Source organism: Chinchilla lanigera, unplaced genomic scaffold (assembly GCF_000276665.1).
Source record: "Chinchilla lanigera isolate Chin_1 unplaced genomic scaffold, ChiLan1.0 scaffold00063, whole genome shotgun sequence".
Classification (NCBI taxonomy): domain Eukaryota; kingdom Metazoa; phylum Chordata; class Mammalia; order Rodentia; family Chinchillidae; genus Chinchilla; species Chinchilla lanigera.
The window spans coordinates 322573-344259 of record NW_004955464.1 but is presented as its reverse complement, the minus strand read 5'-3'; the positions used below and the strand labels follow the sequence as shown (position 1 = coordinate 344259).

Genomic DNA, 21687 nt, shown 5'->3' with positions numbered 1-21687 from the left:
GTCCAGTGTTTTATACTTTGCAGTTCTTAAGAGAACCAGAATCTGGAATTCCAGGGTTTAAAATATTGGATCATTTGTTAAACATTATGTATTCCAAATAAAATGGATCTGCAGGACAGGTGGCATCTTGCACTACCCAGTCATAATCTGTGCTCTGTTCTGCCATAATTGCCATATCCCCATGTTCTCAATGCACATGCCACCCTCCTAAGGAAGGGCCTGCAGCCTCAGGTGCTCTACTGTAAGGCGACTTCCTTATCCTAGTCTAGACCTGAAAACCAACCGGCTCCAACTCAAGCTCTCATCCTACCCAAGCAGTGCTTAGCCCTGCCTGCTGTCAGCAGCTGCCTGTTCTCGGGCTGAAATCTGAGAAGTTGTGGGAACAAGAAAATAGTCAAAGTTGGACTAGTTCTGTCTACATTTCTGAGACAATCTCTTGGCCAAGATAGTCATCATTGTGAATCTGGTTATTTCACTGGGACACAACCGCAAAAGGGAGACTGGAGACTGTGTTCTATAGTACTGTGCTGAATGCCTTGCAGATTAGAACCTGAGCTCTAAGGACAGCCCAGGAATGGACAGCTCCCACTGTTGCAATGAATTGGACAAGTAACTTGTTCTTTGTTAATCAGGGAGCCCTTTATGACCAAATGCTCTGGAAAATAAAAAGTGCAGCTGACCATTTGGAAACCTGTTCTCCTAAACACTTCTACCTCTTTGATCATCCCCTCCTTCATCATTGGTACTGTGAATTGAAATACCAGGTCCTCATTGGAACTTTCTGCAAAGCACATTTTGTTCCCCACTGTGCAATTGTAGGAAATGGGTCTCAGAGAGTTTACACAAAATACATTTATTTTGGACCGGAAAATTAAAGCCACATCAGTTTACAAAGTTCTTAGTTTTATCATGTACTAAAATGCAGGCTTTCTTATTATTTTGGTATGGTGAAGCTAGCAGGCAACTACAATTAAAAAGACAGTTTGTTATTCTCAGTTCAGCAGGTAAGCAGGACATCGTGCCATGTGGGGCTACATCAGAAAGCATAGGGTCCCTCAGGAGGCAGAGGAATAAGGGCAAGATGCGGGCCAGAGCCTCACTCTGGTTTTCACAGGAAAAATAGGTAGGTGAACAAGCAGGCTTTGTGTTGGTTAACTTAAGTAAGTGCAGTAGGCTCTGGAGGTAAACAGCTGTCCACTGTGTCTGGCATCTGCGAGGGTGATTACAGCAGGAAAAGAGTGCTCTGAAAGCCAGCTGAGGACAGAGGTGGTGCACAGTGAGCTCTAGATTGGTCTGTACGTGAAGTTGGGTCTCTTCCTAGGTGTGTGTCCACCCTATCCAGAAGCTTGCCAGCCTTGGAAGAGGCATTCTCTTCTAGGTCAGTAAGGCCATAGAGGTCTAAGTATCAGGGATGCAGAAAATGAAAAGGCAGGATTAATATAGCTACAGGACCTACTCTTAGACCCAAAGTTCAGAGGCACCCAACTTTGAAGTTCAAAATCACCTGATTCTGTACTAGTCAGTCTCTAAGCTTGCATTTTCTTTTTTTGGGGTGGGGGACAGGGGTTCCAGAAATCGAACTCAGAACCTTGCGCTTGCCAGATAGGTGCTTGTGCTGCTGAGCTATATCCCAGCCCTAAGCATTTTCATCAAGATGCTAGCCATTGTTGTAGGCATTGGGGAATGGAACTATTGAGGGTCTTGCTATAAAAGAGCCTAGTATGTCGGGTAAGGGGCAGATCTCTAAACCGTGACCATGAAAGAATTTGATGCACATTACAGTAGGGTAAGGACCGGAAATAGCTGTATCTTGGACTCCTTCCCCATTAGGCTCTGACCCTTGCCTGCCTTTGCTGCTCACTGTGTCTGCTCTTCTCCCAGCCCTATATACCTTGCCAGGTTAATTTTCCTTCACTTTTCATCATTTTACTCCCAAGTTTAAAATCATTTCCTGTGGCCTCCAAAAGTATAAACGCCGACTTTCAAGACCCACTGTCTGTCTCCACCTGTGGAAGACCACCTGGACAGCTCCCCCTGAAAGAAGACAATTTGCCTCCATTGTGATTCATCTTTGCCCTACTTCCAAGTGTATGATATGTACAGAGCTGGCTAGGAAAAAGCTCTGTTCCCTCAATTGGCTTTAAGCAATGCAAATGGGTCTGGCTGAGGTGCTGATGCATACCCTTTGAAGCAGTGGGACAGGTCAGTGATCCAGCACCTATAGCTCCCTACTACTGAGCATGACCTAGGCTGAGACGCCACACTGTAGGCTGGGATTGAGCATCAAGAAAGAGGTGGTGAGGTCCCAGGGCATTAAAAGCTAGGCATCAGAGCTGAAGCAACTGACCTAAAACACAAGATACTTCCACAACTGTATTATGCACATTCTTCCAAACTTGGATGCTACCTGTTACCAGAATTCAGTACTCTTTCTGCATACCTATCTCTGCATATTGCAGAGGTGCCATTGTGCCTCCTACCTAGCCCAGCTCACAGCACTCTCATACTTCCTGCCATTCTCAGTCACTCAAGCCCGAGCCACTCCCCTCCTCACAAATTAATAAAGCCCAGGTTCAGCCCTGGGTCATGGGCTTTGTTCTGGTTGGCCTTTGTTCCACCCAGACTTTGGTCCCCCTTAGCTTCTTACAATTGCACATATGTCCTTGTCTCTTTATTCTCACCATAGGTTGCATTAGAAGTGGTAGATTGGAATTTACTTGCTAGAATTCCAATAACTTTTCCCTGTGAGTACAAATATAAACTCCTTGGACAACAATAAGGTCCAGACTGGCTTCCTATACCCACCCTCCTAATTCACCCATATTTCTGCCACTTTGCCTATCCTCTGATTTAACATACACTTACCTGTAAGCAATGTGTGCCCAGTACAAATAAGAAACCAATGGAATGCCTGGCAAGTAGTGCAGAGAACTACAGGCACTACTTGAGTATGCGGCATTCCTGCGCTGCAGTCGGTCATCCCACATCACTTTACACATGTGTACTGGGTACCCGTGAGATGCCAGTCCCCTTACTCTTCACAGCTATGTTCATGTCTTTAAAGTAATTGCTGAAATAATGATCCCTTACTTGTGCTGCTATATTTTATATGTATTTCTTACTTTTCACTATGTTTCCAGAGCCTATGCACAGTACCAGCACATTAGATTGTCAGTAAATACTAAATAACTGCATTCACAAGTTTACCACTCATATCCTCCTTGAAGCTCACTTAAATCTCCTTTCTCTCACCTGCTAAAGTACCGCCCATAAAAGGTAGCCAAAAGTAATATCTTTTGACTATCCATTACTTATCCCACTGGTACATCGTGGTGCTGTTAGATAGCAGACTCTTTGAGGCTCCAGAATATTCCTTTGCACATAACCCATAATCAAACCTACAGAAAATACATATTCAAACTTGCTTAATTTTTTTAATTTAAATGACCAATGTTTTTGGTATTATTTTGAAACATTTCCATGAAGCTCTATGAATGGAATTAAAACAATATATTATACTGGGGAGTTTAGTAACTGATGTGGCATATAGCTAAGAGCAAGGACTTTAGATAAAGAAAAATTTAAGTTTAACATCTTTCACTGCTCCACTGTGACCATGAACAAGTTATGCAACCTGCTTTAATCCCAGTTTTCTCATCTCCATAGTGAAGAATAGTACCTTCTTCATAGGAGTTCTATAAATAATAAATGAAAGAATGTGTATATAGTATTAACTCAGTACTAATGTAGCACAGAGCTATTCAGTCATATTATTTACACTACTGGTGCATCATAGTAGATGTGCTTTACTTCCTACCCTTCCTGCTTTAAAAGTGGGTTGGAGGGTAAGGGGGCTATAGGGTTCAAAACAATTTAATGACTTTCTCAAAGTCACCCGGCTAGTGAGAATCAGAGCCAGAGCCCAAGTCTGGCCCTGTAGCTGCAGAACAAATCTTTTTGCTCTTTATCTCCATGAGGCCCAAATAACCCATCTGCTCATAGTTTGAATGAAAATAAACCCCTCGGAATGGTTGTTTTAAAGCCCAGAGCCTCAAGTAAACATTCAGAATACACAGATTAGGTTTGGGGACTCCAACACAGCCTTGGCCCTGTGTCAGCCCACAGAATAAGGCACGGGAAGCAGCGATGTTCCGAGTGCACGGTACGTACTGTTTTGTTTAGAGCCACCACAGAGATTGGGAATTCAACCCCAGACACAGGGCTCCCGACGGGAAGATGGCCTCTGCACAGTGCAGACATTTCTGTCCTTGGAGAGCTGTCCTAGTTTCTCCTGTAACAATTTCTCAGTCTAGGGAGGTTCTTTTGACAGATCTGGAGGAGCACAGTGTTGTTTAACTGTGACTCCCTCATCATACCCTCCTTCATTCAGTCAGAGCTGCCCCCTCTGTGAGCACAGTACATAAATCATTCAAGGTGTGACATAACCCTGGGGTGACTGCCCGGATTAGAAGGGGAAATGATGTGTCCAAAGACACTACTTCTGACTGGTGAAACCACTGTGGAAATCAGTTTGGAGATTCCTCAGAAAACTAGGCCTAGAGGTCCCATTCAACCCAACTATTCCCCTGCTGGGTATTTTCCCAGAAGATCTAAAAGCTTCATATCACAGTGATATATGTGCACCTATGTTCATAGCAGCACAATGTGTAATTGCTAAATTGTGGAAGCAACCCAAATGTCCACCCACCGAGGATTGGATAAGAAAATTGTGGTACTTTTATATAATGGAATATTACTCAGCTATAAAGAAAGATAAACTCGAGGCCCTTAGAGGTAAATGGTCACAACTAGAGACCATACTCATAAGTGAAATGTGCAAGTACCACACTGTTTCACTATATTCATTTTTTACCATACTCATATTTTATACTCATATTTTTACCATACTCATTTTTACCATACTCATATTTTATACTCATATTTTCACCATACTCATAACCTGCATGTGCAAGTACCACATTGTTTCCCTAGTGTAAAACCTGAAAGAGTTTATTTAAACTTGGAGGTATGATAGACATTGTGAAATGATTGGAAAACACTCAAGAGTAAAGGGCAGCTGGGGTGTGGGAAGAGAGAAGGGAAAGAAGGAGAAATTTTGTACGTATATATATACAGGATAGTTAACATAGTTGTTCTACTGTCTTCTATTTCTTTGCTGAAAGAAATTGTCAGTGAGTCCCTGATTGATCAATATTGCATGTCTCTATCTGTTTTCATGAGAAAGCACTTTGAAGATATCAGTATGTAATACAACAAGCATTGTTAATTTCCTACCATTTTGTTTGTAACTCTGTATTGTCTGTACTGTTCTTTTGATGTTTTGTAAAAGGTTGTCTGTCTGTTAATGTTTTCCTCCTTTTATTTAAACAAAAAAAAGACACTGCTTCTAACAGACAGACCCCATACCATGTAACATGAACTATCCTTCCTTCCTCTTTCCTCATTGTCAAACTTGATCTTACCTGCTGTTACCAGTTCAGCTTGAGAGTTGCTACTTTTCTCTCTAAACTTGTTTTATCAATCCAGTTCTTTGTTTTATAATTCCAAGAGTCTGGCATTGGGCTAAGCAAACCTAGATTTCTGATAGAAATGAGACCCTCTTACAGAATTAACACTTTGAATATGTTCCTGGATTCTCTGTGGAAAAACAGATAAAGGAAACGTGTGTTACACATCGTTTTTAGTTTAAATGTAGGTTAGAAAAGCTGTAACACTGACCACACTCTCTTGCTTTTAGATAGACCACGTGGTGCAGGGGCACGCTGCCTTCCCTGAACTACAAGCCAAGGCCACCGCCAGGTAAATGCCTTCTCCTTTCTGTGACTCCTTCTGTGATGGTGTGGATGGCACTCACTGTGGGCAGCTGCACGTTTTTCAGGTCCCAGGCACAATGAGAATGCCTATCAGTCCTTGATTGTGCAGTGGCCATCCGGATGGCCCCAAACATACCTGCATTAATTTTCAGAATGACCCAAGAGAACCCAAAGAGCCTAGAGATCCCCCAAGAATATGCCAAGGCTACAGATGAGGGCCTCTCATGCAGTGAAGGTGTATAGATTTGGGGTTCACATCCCAGCTTAACCCCTTCCCAGGTGTGTGATCCTGCAGTCAATTTAACTTCTTTAAGCCTGTCTCTTTATCTGTACCACTGATAGAATCTATTATAAAGTAGTTTCTAAGACATATTATGTAAGGCTTAGCTTAAGTAAGGCTTAGCTTACATGTACTCATCATCATGTAAAAAGGAGATAGAAGAAAATATGTCTTTATGGCTGTACAAAAGAAACAAAACATGAATCAGAAGTTGGTTGAGTTATAGAGGTTGGGTTGGAATGGAAAGGACAGATGGTGGAAATGGGAGCAGAGTAGTAGGAGGGGACAAGACTTCTGAAGTAATTTTTATACTGTACATAAGACTGTTACAACTCTAATGATGCTTCATGTCCCCCTAAAATAAATAGAAGATGATAAACAGGCAGGCAAATAGACAGACTAGGAACTGTGTCTCTGGTGGGTGGGCCAAATGAAACATAAACAGTAAAAAACAAACCTACTATCTTACAAATGAATACCATAATCACACTAAAGAGGGTTGGGGAAAGAAAGGAACCCACCCAAGTAACTTTGGGTTAGTATGCTGAGTAGCTACAGATAGAAACAGTTGTACATAATATTGTACTTCTGATTCATAAATGTGCTTTTCATAAGTGTATAGGTTAGCTGTTCTGAAAACCGTGTGATTGAGAAAATAAGTAAATACAGTGATGGTAGATTTCTCATAAAGTCACAGTGAACTTTATGGTACTAGAGGAAGTCAAGTATCAGTATCAACTTGTAGTTTTAACATACACATAGCTGGGTAAAAATAGATATGTCTATTCACAGGTTAATAGAAGAGACACTCATCTGCTCCCTAGACATCTCTGCTAAGATGCCCTCAGCCCATTTGACAAACTGGTGTTGGTTTCTAAGTACTGTTCTCCCAAAGTAATCAGGCCTCCATAGAAAGCAGTTGGTTTCTGGGCTGGGAAAATACATGAACATTTTGTAGTACCAGAAAGAAAGAAATTACCCAGTTATACAGGGGCCAGCTTTAAGAATCTTTTCAATGGCACAGAGCCAAATTGATAAAAGAAAAAAAATCCTAAAGTATCAACTCTACAATTGAAAAAGATACACTTCAATAACTGAAGAAATACAATAGATTTAAAATTGACAGATGTAAAAAAAATAATGGAAGGATTGGAAATAGCAAATTATTATTAGGCAAATGCCACAATAATAATTGTTGCAGACAAGAAGCATTCATGACTGCAACAATTAATAGGTAAAATTATAATGAAAAGGAGGATATGTACATATTCCCAAAGGATCTTGCTACAAGATACTTACTAAAATGAAAGTAAAAGTAGTGAGTTTACAGTGGAAACCTGGTAGACACCTTACCCAAGTGATCATAGTGTATACCAGTAATAAAATAATCGAGTATTATACCAACTTCTGTGGTGCACTAAGATGGACACAGCATCAGTTTAGTGATATTCTTGCCAAAAATACATAACCTTGGTGCAAACTCAAGAGAACACCAGGCAAACCCAATTAAAGAACAATCTATAAAATCATTAGCCAGTATGCCTGAAAATTATAAAACTTTAATACTGAAGAACTGTCTTAGACCGGAGGAGACTAAGGAGAAATGCTACACCTAAAAGCAGTCCCTGGTTACGATTATATCCTGGACCAGAGAAAAGGTTCCTGTTAAGGGAAACTGTCAAAATTTAAACGCTGATAAATTAGTTAACAATATTGTAATTTATTGCAGGGCGTGATGGTACACAACTGTAATCCTACCACTTGGGAGGCTGAGACATAAGGGTCATTGTCGGGGCTGGGGATTTAGCTCAGTGGCAAAAGCGCCTGCCTGGCATGCGCAAGGTCGTGAGTTTGGTTCCCGGTAACGGAGAAAAACCAAAAAAAAAAAAAAAAAAAATAAGGGTCATTGTTAGTTCAAGGCCAGCCTGGTCCAGATAGTGAGCTCAAGGCCAGCCCGAACCATAGTGAGATTCCCCCCCACCAAAAAAAAGACAGTTTTGTAATTTATTGCAATTTCTTAGATGATGAGCAAAAAATAGATTAAGAAGAATAAGTGAATTTCATGATGAATATTCTTAGTTGTTGGATTTTTCAGAAAAAGTAATGACCAATTCCTTTTGGTTAAAAAAGTAGATGACGGTGCTGGAGATTTAGCTCAGTGGTACAGCACTTGCCTGGTAAGCGCTAGGTTGTGAGTTTGATTTCCAGTCCTGAAAAACAACAAAACAAAACCAAAAAAAAAAAAACAAAAAAACAAAGTAGATGACCAATTATCTGTGTTACCTGTACCCCTTCCTGGTGGTGAGACTGATAGAGGAAAATAGAAACTCCCAACCTAAATGATATCTGGAACGAGTTCATGTTCTCTAAAATTGAAGAATGAATTTTAGGAACAATGGAGGTTAAGAGCAGAATATATTTATTGAGGGAAAGAAAGCTTCTGTCCAAGAGAGGGACAGAAGGGGCCCTGAGTGTGTTGCCCAAGACTGTCTTTTCTAGGGACTTTTATAGAGTATAACCATGAGGTGAGGCTGCCAGAGACCTTCCAATGCCAGTTCCTTGACAAAGTCAGGACTGGCAGTGGGTTCCTACAAAGCAGGGACCGCATAGGATGGGTGTGCGGCCTCTCTCTACTCTCTGTTAATCATAGCTTCCCAAATACTTACTACACTATTGATAAAGGAGATTGGGGACCTAAAGGATCAGAACTGAAAGTAGTTAAAGAATCAGAGCCCCGGATAAAAGGTACCCTTTCAGGGTTGAATGCGGGAGTAAAAGCCACCGCAGAGATTTGTGTCGGTTGCCTACCCCCTGTGTGGCAATGTTCACCCACCAGAACAGGAGGGGAGCGCTGTGCAAACCTCAGTGCATGGGAAAACATTAGGCAAATGCCCTGTGTATGCTGAACTGGCTCTAGATGGAAATATTGGTAATGTGAGTCCTGTTGTCCAGTAGACAAGTGAACAATTCTGTGAAAAATTACACCTAATCAAGAACACCTAGTGATTGATTTTTTTACTTCCTTTTATGTCCTTTAGAAAAGTTGATTTCCTGCTAGGGTTGCGGCCAAAGGGTTGGTCAACCATGTCAGAATCTGTAACTAAAATAGAAATGTCATTGTATCTAAGCCTTTCATATGTAATTGCAAAACTATATAACAAAGCAAAAAATATTTCTCTGTGTCAGAAGAGCCTTGCTCCCCTGGCCCACCAGAAGGACCTCTGGTGTCTACATTGTTTGTCTCTTTGCCCGTGTCTTTCCCTCCTGCGGGAATCTCCTGGACCTGCTTTGGCTGGACCGTGGCATGAGGCCGGTCCAGATTAGGGGGAAAATGAGAAATCACAAGGTGGGCATGAGGTAGGACAAAACTATGGTCATCCTATAACAATTGTTCAAGGAAAATTGATTAAATCCGGATCAAATGGGGAAGCAAGTCATGTAGCAAGAGGGCATGAATACAGAACAGGGGCTTTTCCTGTAAGGGGTTGGGTCAGTGACTCTTAAAGGTGAGTTGCTACCTATTTAGAATATCAGTCCCTGATATCCATCCCTAGGGAGGTATATGGGTGCATTTGTTCAGTCTTTTGTCTTGAGGTCTGGCCCACAGCAAATACATCTCCATTCACAAGTATCTTGTCTTTCATGTTGGCTCCTTTGAGGGCCTGGCCCTGTCTGACTGCCTATAATATTTCTAATTCAGCTGCCTATAAGACGACCCTGGGCACTTCTTAGTGCCTTAGTACCTTAATGTAAAGGAAATATTAGTAAACACCTTATGTGTTTATTGAGAGAATTGAATGAGTTAGAATAGTGGCTGGCATATAGCAGTAATTGTCAGGCTCTAATGGGTGTTCACTAACAGTTGTATCAGTAGAAGTTATTACTGGGTCATTATAATTACCTATACTAGACATTTCCATTCCCCCCAGGAGACACACACATGCACAGAGAAGAATACATTGTGTGCTGCACTAGAATCCAGGCAGGGTGCTATCAGAAGTCTCTAAACACAATGCCATGACCATGAGAGGGTTTGTGCCATGTCCTGCCATGTCCCCTCATTAACTGACACTTAGGTTGTCTTAGTGATAGTATAACCTAAATCAGGATCATCATTGAACCCCTTGAAACTGCACCAAGTGTTTTGATTACATACTTGTACATGGATTTCTGTGAAAAGGGACCATAACTTTCATTCTTGAAGGGGCCCCACATTCATAAATGACTAACCCAAGAAAAGAATGCTAAATTAGGAGTTTAGAGATCTGAATTCAGCTAGCAGCGGGAAAATACATCCTTGTGACATAGTATTGGAAGATCAGCCCAAGATGCCTGTGAAAATTTATTTTTAATTTTGTGAGGTCATATATTTGACAAGTCTGTGTAAACTCAGTAATAACAGTGATGAAGACAGCTCGTTCTGTTCTTACAACTACTGATAGTAAAGGAGGAGGAAGTTTGGTGGTAGTCGTTCCAAGGTTAAGCAGATGTCAGTCATCTGTAATCTTCCTACCTTCTAATGAAAAGTAGGAGGAATAGCAAGAACAGTGTGCAGGGAGTTAGAAATTTTGATTCTTATGCCAGTTTTCCCGTGAACATCTCAATGACTCTATTTCTGTACTCACAAAATCACAATAATTCTGGCCTATTTGTCTCACTTGAAGATGTTATAAGGATGAAATCAGATCAAAGGAGGATGCTGCACACAAACCTAAAGCAGAGACAGGTTTGCAATGAAACACAACACCCACAACTTTCTTCTACAAATGAACTTTATTTGGGAAGTTTTTACTGAAAATAAAAAATAGGAAGAGTTTGTAGATTTACATGCAAGTTCTGAAAAAATAGCGTATAGTAGTCCACGAGATTACTTATGTAATTTAGTCCTTTAGTCAAAACTGGATTTAGGGCCTGAGGAGATAACTCAGTGACACAGTGCCTGCCTGGCAAGGTCCTGAGTTCAATTCCCGGTATTAAAAATACTGAATTTAAATCCTAACTTTTCACCTCACTACATAGTTACATACAGCTAGTGCTTTGTTTCTCCTTCTCCTCGGAATTCAGTTTCTCTAAAGCATTGCCTATGCGCTTGATCTCTATTTCCTCGCTTTCCACTCCGTTGCCCACCCCATTTGAATTCCATCACTCTCTGCCCCTTGAAACACTGGCTGTGAAGTGTGCAGTGCCCTGCGATATCTGTAGGATTACTTTCACGCTCCTTCAGCTCTCAGCAGCAAGTGGCACCAGTACTCACTTCTGTATCCTCTTAATGCTGTCTTTCTTTGGCTCTCCAGAACATCACCCTCTCCCAGTTTTCTCCCTTTCTTCTCTGACTCCTCTTCCTTTTAAAACTCTTGTTACTTTTTTGTCCATTAAGTTCATTATGGACGGGACACTGGATCACCTTCTGACTTTTCCAAAGTGATCCTGATTATGCTCTTTACTTCATGTCTTTCTATATTTTGTTGATTTTTAAATTTTTTCTCCAGACTAGGTAATCATTCTGTAAATATTAGTTCTCTTCCACTTTCATTCTACTGTCATACAGAGGAAAATGCATCTATGTCTTACCAGATCTATGAATACAGCATTCTAAGACAATAAGCCCCAGTAAGTCCTAGAATGAAATAGGTGTAGCTGTTGTTCAAGTGAAATAGGCTGTTTGAGAGGGAACACAAATCCCTTGAAATCAGGAGCAATATGCCTCTCTGACTGTGTGGAGTCTTTCTGAAAGCATCAGTACAGCTCACCTCTATCGCAGAGATTAACATCAAAAAAATCCTGTTTGAAACTGTGGAAACAAGTGTTGATAAACAGATTGTGTATTTTATCCTCTAGATTTGTCATAATCCTTTTAGGTCCAGTCTCTGAAGAGAAATGTCTTGTAAGCATATAAATTAAGCAAACAATAATTAGTTGTACCCATACATATGCCTTGCAACCACAGTGTCTGTTTAAGTGGGGCCAGATATCCAGACATTTCACTCCATGGCCAGCAAATATTTATATTGTTTGTAATTCCAGCTCCTTTTTTTGTCTTGATTGCCTCATAGAACCTTAACTAGCAATGTCTCAGAATGAAGTTCTGGTAACATCAGGAGGTCATTCAGAAGGAGAATTTGGCATAATCCACTATAGCTGTGTGCAAGGTTGGCAGCAGAGCAAGACTGAGCTCCAAGTCCTCTTATTACCTGAGCTGACAAATGTCTTCTGAGCATTTGTGGTACAAGAGTGATCAAAGTATAGCAAGTTCTTCCTCTTCCTATACATTACATACACCCACACACACACACATGCATATACATATATTGAAATTGATAAATGTTCTAAGGAAAACAGAGATAGGTAAGGAAATGTAGCACAAAGGGTTTTGAGGTGATAGGTGGGCGCTCTCTCAAGTGAGGATGCTGTCCTTGCTGGGGTGACACTGGAGCAGGACTTTGAGTGGAGGGAAAGAACAAGCCATGATTCTTGGGGGAAGGTCCTCCAGATGAGAAGAGCATCAGGTCCACAGGCCTCAAGCCAGCAGCCAGCTTGGCAGGCCAGAGGAACACCCTAAAGGTCAGTGTAGCTGCACTGGAGGGAAACTGGTTAAGATGGGTGCTGAAAGTTAGCTTGGGGCCATGCCATGCAGGGCCCTAGATATAATGAAAAACATGCTGGATTTTACTCACGGTTTTCGTTTGTTTTGTTTTGGTTTTCTGTTGCTGGGGTTTGAACCCAGGGCCTAGCACATTCTAGGCACATACTATACCACTGAGATACACCACTAGTCCCAAGGTTTCAGCTTTTGAGCAGGGGAGAGACATGATAAGATTTATATTTTAAAAGGACTTCTTAGGCTGCTCTGTGGAAAATGAACTAGACCATTGTAGGGAAGTAGAAATGAGATGGAAGCAGAGAAATGGAAAAATAAGGACCCTGAGTGCCTTCAGCAAGCTTCCAGGGAGCTGAGCAGGAAAACAGCAATGCATGTCTGTTCTTAGTTTGTTTGCAGAGGTCCCTGTCAGCAGTAGTCATCTCGTCTGTGAGCTCACTCGTTTCCGGTCCTTTACATTTGTCTTTGTTTTATTAACTCACAATTTTTTTTCTCAACCCATCTTTCCTTTTAACCACTTTCTCTGCGTTTTTCTGTAATTCCTTTGAGACAATTTATTCTTTTTGGTTTGATTTATTCCTCAAAGTTTTTGCTTCGTGATTCCCATAATATGAATAAGGGTCCATTTCTTACAATTTACTCGTCTTCTATATGCCAGATCTCAGATACTGTTACAGCTTCCCATGAGAATCTGTAAAAAATCTTTCTTGAAAAAGGAAAGGAAGAAAAAAAAAAAGACAAGAAGATTTATTAAAAAATTGCAATGTGCCTGGCAATGTATGTAGTAATAGTTTCATCTAGCTATTATTTAATTCTAGATGAGGAAATGAGGATTATTGGGGCCTCTCAGATTTCAGTGTTAAAGACTACTCTCCTTCTCCATTCTGCTCTTGTATTCTCAGATTACCTGCTTGGCCTTTATGGCTCTGTAAGCCTTAGTTTCTCAGTTTGGTAACTGGGACCATTAGTTTATCACCAAGTACTTGCTTCCCTCCTGTGAGCTAGAGCAGTCCGAATCGGCATGCTGATATTGACATCTTTCCTCAGGCTAGGTATGCAGGGATAATCAGTAAATTCTTGAGGGCTCTCAGACCACAGTGCTTCTTAAACCTAGATAGGTAGGTATAGTAGGTATATAATTTAGCCTTTCTTTGGCATCTCTTTTGCATGGAAATAAAAGAAAGTGCTTAGAGAATTGGGGTCCTCTCAAGACCGAGGTCTGTGCTGATTTGGGAAGTAAATCCTCCATTTTGTACCTCTCCACTGATTTTACCTGAGGTCAGGCACAGTGCCTGACCCATGCAGCAGGGCTGGGGGCCACAGCATGCTTGTTCCTTTCCCTTGGCCCCTGCTGTGCACACTGCATGCCTGGGAGGCTGCATCCACATGACTCCTGACATCTCCCTTTTGCAGCCTGGTACTTCAAGGAGATACAGAGATATGTAGTGTGTAAACATTGAAGATGTGTGGGGATCCACCATATTTCCTCAGTTAGGAGGCAACCTGATATCTTAGTCCATTCAGACTATTGTAATAAAATTTGATAGATCAAGTGGCTTATAAAAAGCAGAGATTCATTTCTCAAAGTTCTGGAGTCTGGAAAGTCTAAGATCAAAATGCCAAAGATTCAGTGTCTGGTAAGGACTCACTTCCTGATTTATAAAGTAGCATGTTTTTACTGTGTCCTCACATGGTGAAGAGGTAAACAAGCTCAGTTAGGCCTCTTTCAGAAGGGCCCTCGTCCCATTGATCAAGGTTCTGCACCCATCACCTAAACAGAAGTCCTGCCTCCTAATATGATCATCTTAGGTAAAAAATCCTTTAAGATTTTATCAAGTAGAGTTTGGGTCAAGAGGAACATTCCGATCATAGTCCCTGAATATAGTGACTTATCATGGCAGATCATTCAGAGGCTCATCAAACACTGTGTTTTTTTCTCTATAAGTCATAAGAATGATCCAGAAATTGCACTTCTAGTGTTCTGCATAAGATCTCTATTCATTCATTTTGCACTTCGGTAACTATTGAATGTATGGTAGGGTATATAAGATACAGCCCTGCCCAAAAGGATTTCAGATTCTAGGGATGCCCTTTGGAGCCTTCATCTTAAGGCACACTTCTCAAAAACCCTCATTTCCTAAGCTAGAATTAAATGAGATGGAGGAAGTACCATTTGTTCATTTGACAAATACTTCATAGAGTCATGGTATGCCAAGCTTTCTGCTAAACCCTAGTATGTACTGTGATGGTCTGATTTCATGACACAGATGGTGTGGGGAGGCTGAGAGCAGCTAACAAAGAAATGAACCCATAAATAAATCTACAGTGACCAAGCATGATTAGAAAGAAACTAATAGTACAGTGGCATAATGTCAGGGAAAGCTCTTCAGGTTATGGGTCAGGGCATCCCTGGCCAATGGAAGAACAGTTAAGATCTGGGGAGGAAAGGACATGACCATGTGGAAAACTCATTCCTGAGAAGGAACTGGTATCTGTGAGAGTGTGAAGAGAAGGCTGAGGAATGGATATGAGGCCCAGGTTGTTGTGGTCAAGTGAGCCTGGAGACTGAGAAGGGTCTGGATCTTCTATGCAGAGAAACCAGTTAGCCGTTGATGCATTTGCAGCAGGTGAACAATGTGTTCTACATCATTTTAATAATCTTACTCCCAGCCCAGATGCAGGGATGTTGCTGTCAGACCCCCAGCATAGAGGACGAGAGCAGGCAGCAATTCCCTGTGCAGGTGCTCAGCAGTGCCAGGATCACCCCTACTTCTTTTCATGAGGCTGCACTGGAGAGGAAAGTAATGGAGTGGAGGAGGCTGTGTTTAGGGCAGCCAAAGAAGTCCAGACTCAGGAAAGGACTCAACATGAAATCACACTGAGTGGTGAATGACATAGGACAAGTAAATTGGGCAAGGAAGAGGATTCTAGATAAGGGGAGCAGAACGAGCAAACATTCAGAGGTCAGATGTGTGTATTATGAGAATAAAAGTAGATTTGTGTGATGGAGCAGGGAGTGCATATGGGTGAGGAGAGGGAAGTACAGGACATTCATGCAGCACACATAGGCAGAGAGAGCTGGCTAACGAGAATGTCTTGCAGAAGCTTGCCCTTCATCCCAAGGGCAAAAGGGAGAATCCACTGCAGGGATTCAGGTAGGGGTGGGAGTCGTAACCAGAGTTGTACTCTATGAGGGTCACTGAGATCAAAGTGCAATAAGCCTATTTGGAGGTGGCAAGATTTCAAGCAGCAGTTGAACTAGAGAAAAGTTTGCTAGTTTTAGGGATGTTTAGAGGAAAAAATAAAGTCCTGATGAAAGATTAAATTGGGGATACGAGAGAGTCAGAAATGGTACTTGCTCTGACACTGCCCCCACCCTCGTTGTTTAAGCAACTGCTCAAATGACACTTGCTTTGATTAAACCAAGGAGCACAGAAGGGGAAGCAAGTCTATCAGAAAAGGTGATATGTGTCATATTAAACATTCCAGTTTGGTTGCCTTTGAACATTCATGAAGTCTCTGATGGTGATTAGATACTTGAGCTGGAACTCCTTAAAAGGGAGTGCACCAAAGATATGCATGTATATTGGGGAATCTTCAGCACTAGATGGTAACTGGTGCCATAAGAGAATGGAGGAATCATCCAAGGGAACATAAAAGGCAAGAAGGGGCCAAGAATAGGTCTCTGGAACAACTCAGATCTTTAAGGGACAAGCAGAGGCATAGAGCAGCTGATCAGGAGGTAGAAAACTCAAGAGGGTAGAGTTGTGGACAGAAAGAAAAGGAACTAATAAAAAAGAAGCAGGCAAGTAATGTAAAATGCAGAATGTGATCCACATGTAACATGGTTTACAGTGGGGTGTACAGTGGAATAGAGCCAGCGGAGCACAGACTTCACTGGATTATGAAGTAAGTGACTGGAGTGCAGAAGCCTCTTTTCCAGGACTTTCTCTTGCCCCTACCAAGGGTATAGATGTCTTTAATCATAAACATATTTGAGTTTCTATTTAAGAATATTTCTGGGTAAACTATGAATCCAATGAATTAAATGATTTATGGAGGGGGAGAGAACCTTCAGAGATACTGTCGGAGAGAAACTTTAGAGAGATACTGTCTGCATTTAAGATTACTAACAATCATCTTTTTTAATAAAAATCTCCCCTGACTCTTGAGTTCTTTTAAAGCTAAAGATGAATTTTCTATAAAGGCAAAGGACAGGGATCTATTTGTCAATCACCTAACACTGTATGATTCTCATGGCTCTGTATTTAGTCTTCTGAACACCCTGTAAGGTAGAGCGTTTATCCTCAGTTGCAAAATAGTGAAATAGACAGTTTCAAAGAGGTTTTCTGTACCTACTTACCCAACTGGTACATGGTGAAGTCACTTTATGAATGTTTAGATTTTTATTCATTTATTTTACTAGTGTATGTTTCAAATACATAATAGTCCCATTAACTTTGGAGGGTTGGTATACATACACACATATATTTCTTTGTACAGATATATAATATCCTGAATTTTTTGATTCCTTTACTTTCTCGTCCTTATCCTCTCCTGGTCCACTCCTCCACCTCCAAAAAGTCTTCATGGTACCCAATTGAACTTGCTCAGCACGAATCTGTCCCTCTTAAACAAGATATATGATCCTGGAGTTCATGAAAGGTGAAGGAATGATCCAGGTGGGATTGTAGTTCCTGTATGACTCCCTAGTTAAAAGAAGGCAGACTGCCATTTGAGAGGGAATTGATAAAACATACAAAATCAAAATGAGACAAAGTCAGAACCAAAAAGATATCATGCAAGATTAAAATTACGTGCATGATGATGTGCATTAGTTATTTTAATGTCTTCCAAGCGCATTTTATTTTGAATAATATACTCAGATAGCACACATGGTAAGGTATAATGAAAAAAACATGTAGAGGAATGGCTGGATCCAAAGAATAAACATGCAGCTGCAGAAGTAAGGAGTTAAAGGGGTAAACATATGCCCCATCCCCCAGGGATCTCATTAGAACATGAGTGATCATATACGTAGAGGTCAGATGAATCTCACTATTTGCAAAGACCCACAGTAGATGAGACAATGACAAATCAATAATAATTAGGCCTGTAGGTTCTTATTGACTCCGATGTGTAAAACCTGCTCTGATATTCCCTGAGAGGCAGAATGAAAAGATGTATAGACATGTGCTTCTTTTTTTTTAATACCTTTCCTCTAAGAGCTATTTCCTTTAAGATGCTTTTGTGAGGTGGCAGGTGGCTAGGTTAGTGCAGGCTCTTGGCTTGGGCTACAAAAAGATGTCCTCAAAGCCTCTGTTACAAATGTTGTTCCTGTTGGGCCAGGAGTAGAGAGAGCTAGAAGACAGAAAACCAGGGTATGATCATATTCTTGCCCTTATCTTGTTCTGCCCTATCCGCCCTGGGGGCCTGGAAGGATCCTTTCATAAGACAATAATATCCTAAAATAGAGTTTGAGTGTGGGGCTTTGACAAATACTTTCTGAGTTGAGATACATAAAGCAGATGGCGTCAGAATCACACAGCAAGTTTCATGTGGACCCAGTCCTGCCTTGGCATGTTCTCCTTGTGGAGGGCTATAGTAATACTGCCTTTCTTGGGCTGTGACGGAAGGGCTACCATCTCCTCAGGGAAGGGAGCTACACCCTGTGATGGTGAGCCTTGTTCAGTAGTAGCTTATTCCTCCTGACATGATCAGAGAGAGGATTTTATAGTAGGCATAGGTGTTACAGCAAGAAACAGAGACTGTCAGTAGATAGGGCTGTCTTTACCCTACAGAGCATACATCACACATCGGAGTCAATAAGAACCTACAGGCCTAATTATTATTGATTTGTCATTGTCTCATTTACTGTGGGTCTTTGCAAATAGAGATTCACTTGTGAGCACAGCAGTTTTGATTCTCTACACTTTCTATATAGTACTTCCATATGAAATTTGCATTTAATAAAAGCGTTTCATTGAAAAAGAGAGGAAAGAGAGTTTGAAAACCAATGTTTTACTTCTTGTTTCCTTACACTTAGTTTAGAAAACTTGCAGAAACTTGGTGGGATCCATGGGTATGTTCCCAGTATCATAAAACTACAACTAGAAATCATATAAATATTATATGAGGTATTAACCTCCCTTGGGCCTTGATTTCCTATTCTGCTGTTATTCAAGCCATGCTTTTAGCCTTTAAAGCTGTATTCCAAGGATAACAGCCAGAAGTAGAGAGATGGTGACCTCTGTTTTACCCACTTTCTTTTGAATCCTTAGTTGAGAGCTTTGGAAGACATCATCTTTAGGAATGGCAAGGTTGACCAGCTTCAGTCTGTGTGCCAGGCAGTAATATTTAACCCAGCCAGCTAGTCATCCTTCACCAATTTTATGAATGGGGTAGTTGGATTCAGAGAAGCTAGTGTGTGACCCATTGATACAAGTAGTATCAATATCTGAATCTGGCACTGTCTTGATTCCCAAGCCCATCATCTTCTGTCTTCCTCTCACATGAAGAATGAGGGCTAGTCTCATTCCTTCATTCTTTACATGAGAAAACTAAGGCTTAAAAAAGAAAAAAAACTTATGTAATGCCATGGCATGAGTTAGAGGTGGAAATCAAGTCTTTTAACTCCTGATCCAAGCTTTTCCTGATCCATTCATGACATCCAGTCACTTACTTTACCAAGTTCCTATTTTGAATTCAGGAGCATACATTTGTTTCCATTTGTCATATCATCATCATTACCTGAGGAAGACTGATGTTACTGTACTGTACTCTACAGTTCCCAGAATGTTGCATCTTAACATATACAGTCTTTGATCTTCACAATAACTGAGGTATCTATTTTTACAGATAAGAAGAGGGTAGTTTCAAAGGTTTGAATATGGTTTTCTTTTTTTTTTTGGTTTTTGGTTTTTCTCCGGTACCGGGAACCGAACTCACGACCTTGCACTTGCCAGGCAGGCGCTTTGCCACTGAGCTAAACCCCCAGCCCCTTGAATATGTTTTTCATGGTTACCTGCCTATCAGGAGTAAGGCCTTTCCCAGATCTGGTCTTTTGACTCCAAATCTTTTTGTTTCCTAGTAGGACATACCAATAGAGTGTGATTTGAGAGTGCAGTAGACTGGCTTCTCTAGGGGTAGTTTCTTTGCTGCTTACTTTCCTAGGCTGATACGGAAATACAATTTTTTATCCCTACAGAACAATTGCCTCCTGACCCTAGCCCTTTTCTAAAAACAAAATCTACTTTTCTTGCAGATGCCAGAGTGTATATGCATATTTGAACAGTCACCTGGATCTGATTAAGAAGGCTCAGCCTGTGGGTTTCCTCACTGTTGATTTACATGTTTGGCCAGATTTCCATGGCAACCGGTCTCCCTTAGCAGATCTGACTCTAAAGGGCATGGTAAGTAACAGCCTGTCCTTGCACAAAGGTGAAGGCAGGCCAAAGGGCTACAAAGTTTGGAAGAAGCAAAGTGAGGAGAGAAAAAAAAAAAAAAAAAAAAAAACTAAAACATAACAGACCACTAGCACACTGGCCTCAGAAGAAGCATTGCCATTGTGAAGACCCTTGCTGCTCCAGGACAGTCTGCTGAAAGTTCTCATTGTGCCTGAGCCATCCTTTGAGCACACGCAGCGTAGTATATGTTCAGCTACTTCTGCTGCTTTGTCCATGGCAGCTGGCAGTTGTGCCTATGCAGTTTGCATATTTACATCAATTGCTAGTCATGTTTGTTATCTCTACCTCCAGGCCACCTGGTAATTCCGTGGTAAATATTACTGTTTATAGTCTCTCTTGCAACGGCTGCAGTGTTGGAGACTCTGAGGTAGGGCTCTCAGAATCTGTACCAGTGCTTTTAGGGTTTCCAAATAAACTTTGATAACAAATAATTACAATTAATACCTTATAGTGAGTAGTAAATTCTGATCTTAGTAGGCTTTCAGGTCACTCCCAGGGTAGCAATTCTGGGCCTTCCTAGAGAGTCCAGGATGAACTTGGTGGGCAAGCTTGCAGCCATCTAACCATTGGCTTAACGGGCCAGGAGGCTTGAGGTGCCTGGGAGCACTCTGACCATCTAGAGTCATATTTGAGAGGAAATGAAACAGGTTAAAGCAAGAGCTGAGTCAGAATTTCAAGGGGCAAGGTAAGAAGCCATGACTGCAAAATCCAGAAAGATATCAGAAAGTTTAGAATGAAGGGGAAGTGTATATAAAGACCACATAAGTGACATAAACCACACTTGCATGTGTAAACATCATATTGTCTCTCTAGTATAAGAAACTGAAAGAGTGAATAAGATCCAAAAGGTACAATAGATACATTGAAAAGAAAAGAAACTACTCAAAAGAAACTACTCAAAAAGAAACTACTCAAAAAGAAACTACTCAACAATCTTGTGTATATATATATACACAAGATAGCTAGCATAATTGTACTACTAATTTCTATTAGTTCATTGAAAGGAACAGTTAGTGTTTATATTGTTTGATTAATTTTGCATGCCTGTGTCTGGTAATCTGAGCAACTAGTTTGCAGATAACAACATGCAATATAATAACCATTGTTAGTTTCCTATCATCTTGTTTTGAAATTTGGGGGGGGTGGGTATTGGGAATTGAACTAAGTACCTCCTGCTTGCCAGACAGGTGCTTTACCACTGAGCTAAACCCCCAGCCTTGTTTTGAAATTCTGTATCATTTCTATTGTTTTTTTCTTCTGTTTAAAATATAAAAAGATCAACAAGAAGATTTAGACTTCATTTTCATTACCTAGTGGACATAATCAATGTTGCTAATAAAAGAGAGTTGTAGTGAAAAGAACAAAAAATTATGCATAGCAAAAGTTATGTTTGTTATGTTTGTCTGCAGTCATGAAGCATGCTTCTAAGACAGACAACACTGGAGACAGAGGAGTGTCCAGAGGTCAGTGTGGCCATGGAAGCCTTGTCTTCAGATAACCAACTCTGTA

General features: G+C 41.0%; 1 protein-coding gene across 10 annotated transcripts in view; it reads left to right on the top strand.

The window, feature by feature from the left end:
* The window catches only part of Fggy (FGGY carbohydrate kinase domain containing), a 495194-nt gene that overhangs the window by 338971 nt on the left and 134536 nt on the right, over positions 1-21687 (top strand). For all 10 annotated transcript variants that reach the window (XM_013521725.1, XM_005398481.1, XM_013521726.1 and 7 more), the window contains 2 exons: positions 5759-5820; positions 19977-20124. In XM_013521725.1, the coding sequence (XP_013377179.1) occupies positions 5759-5820; positions 19977-20124 (210 nt within the window). The remainder of the gene's footprint in view (positions 1-5758; positions 5821-19976; positions 20125-21687) is intronic.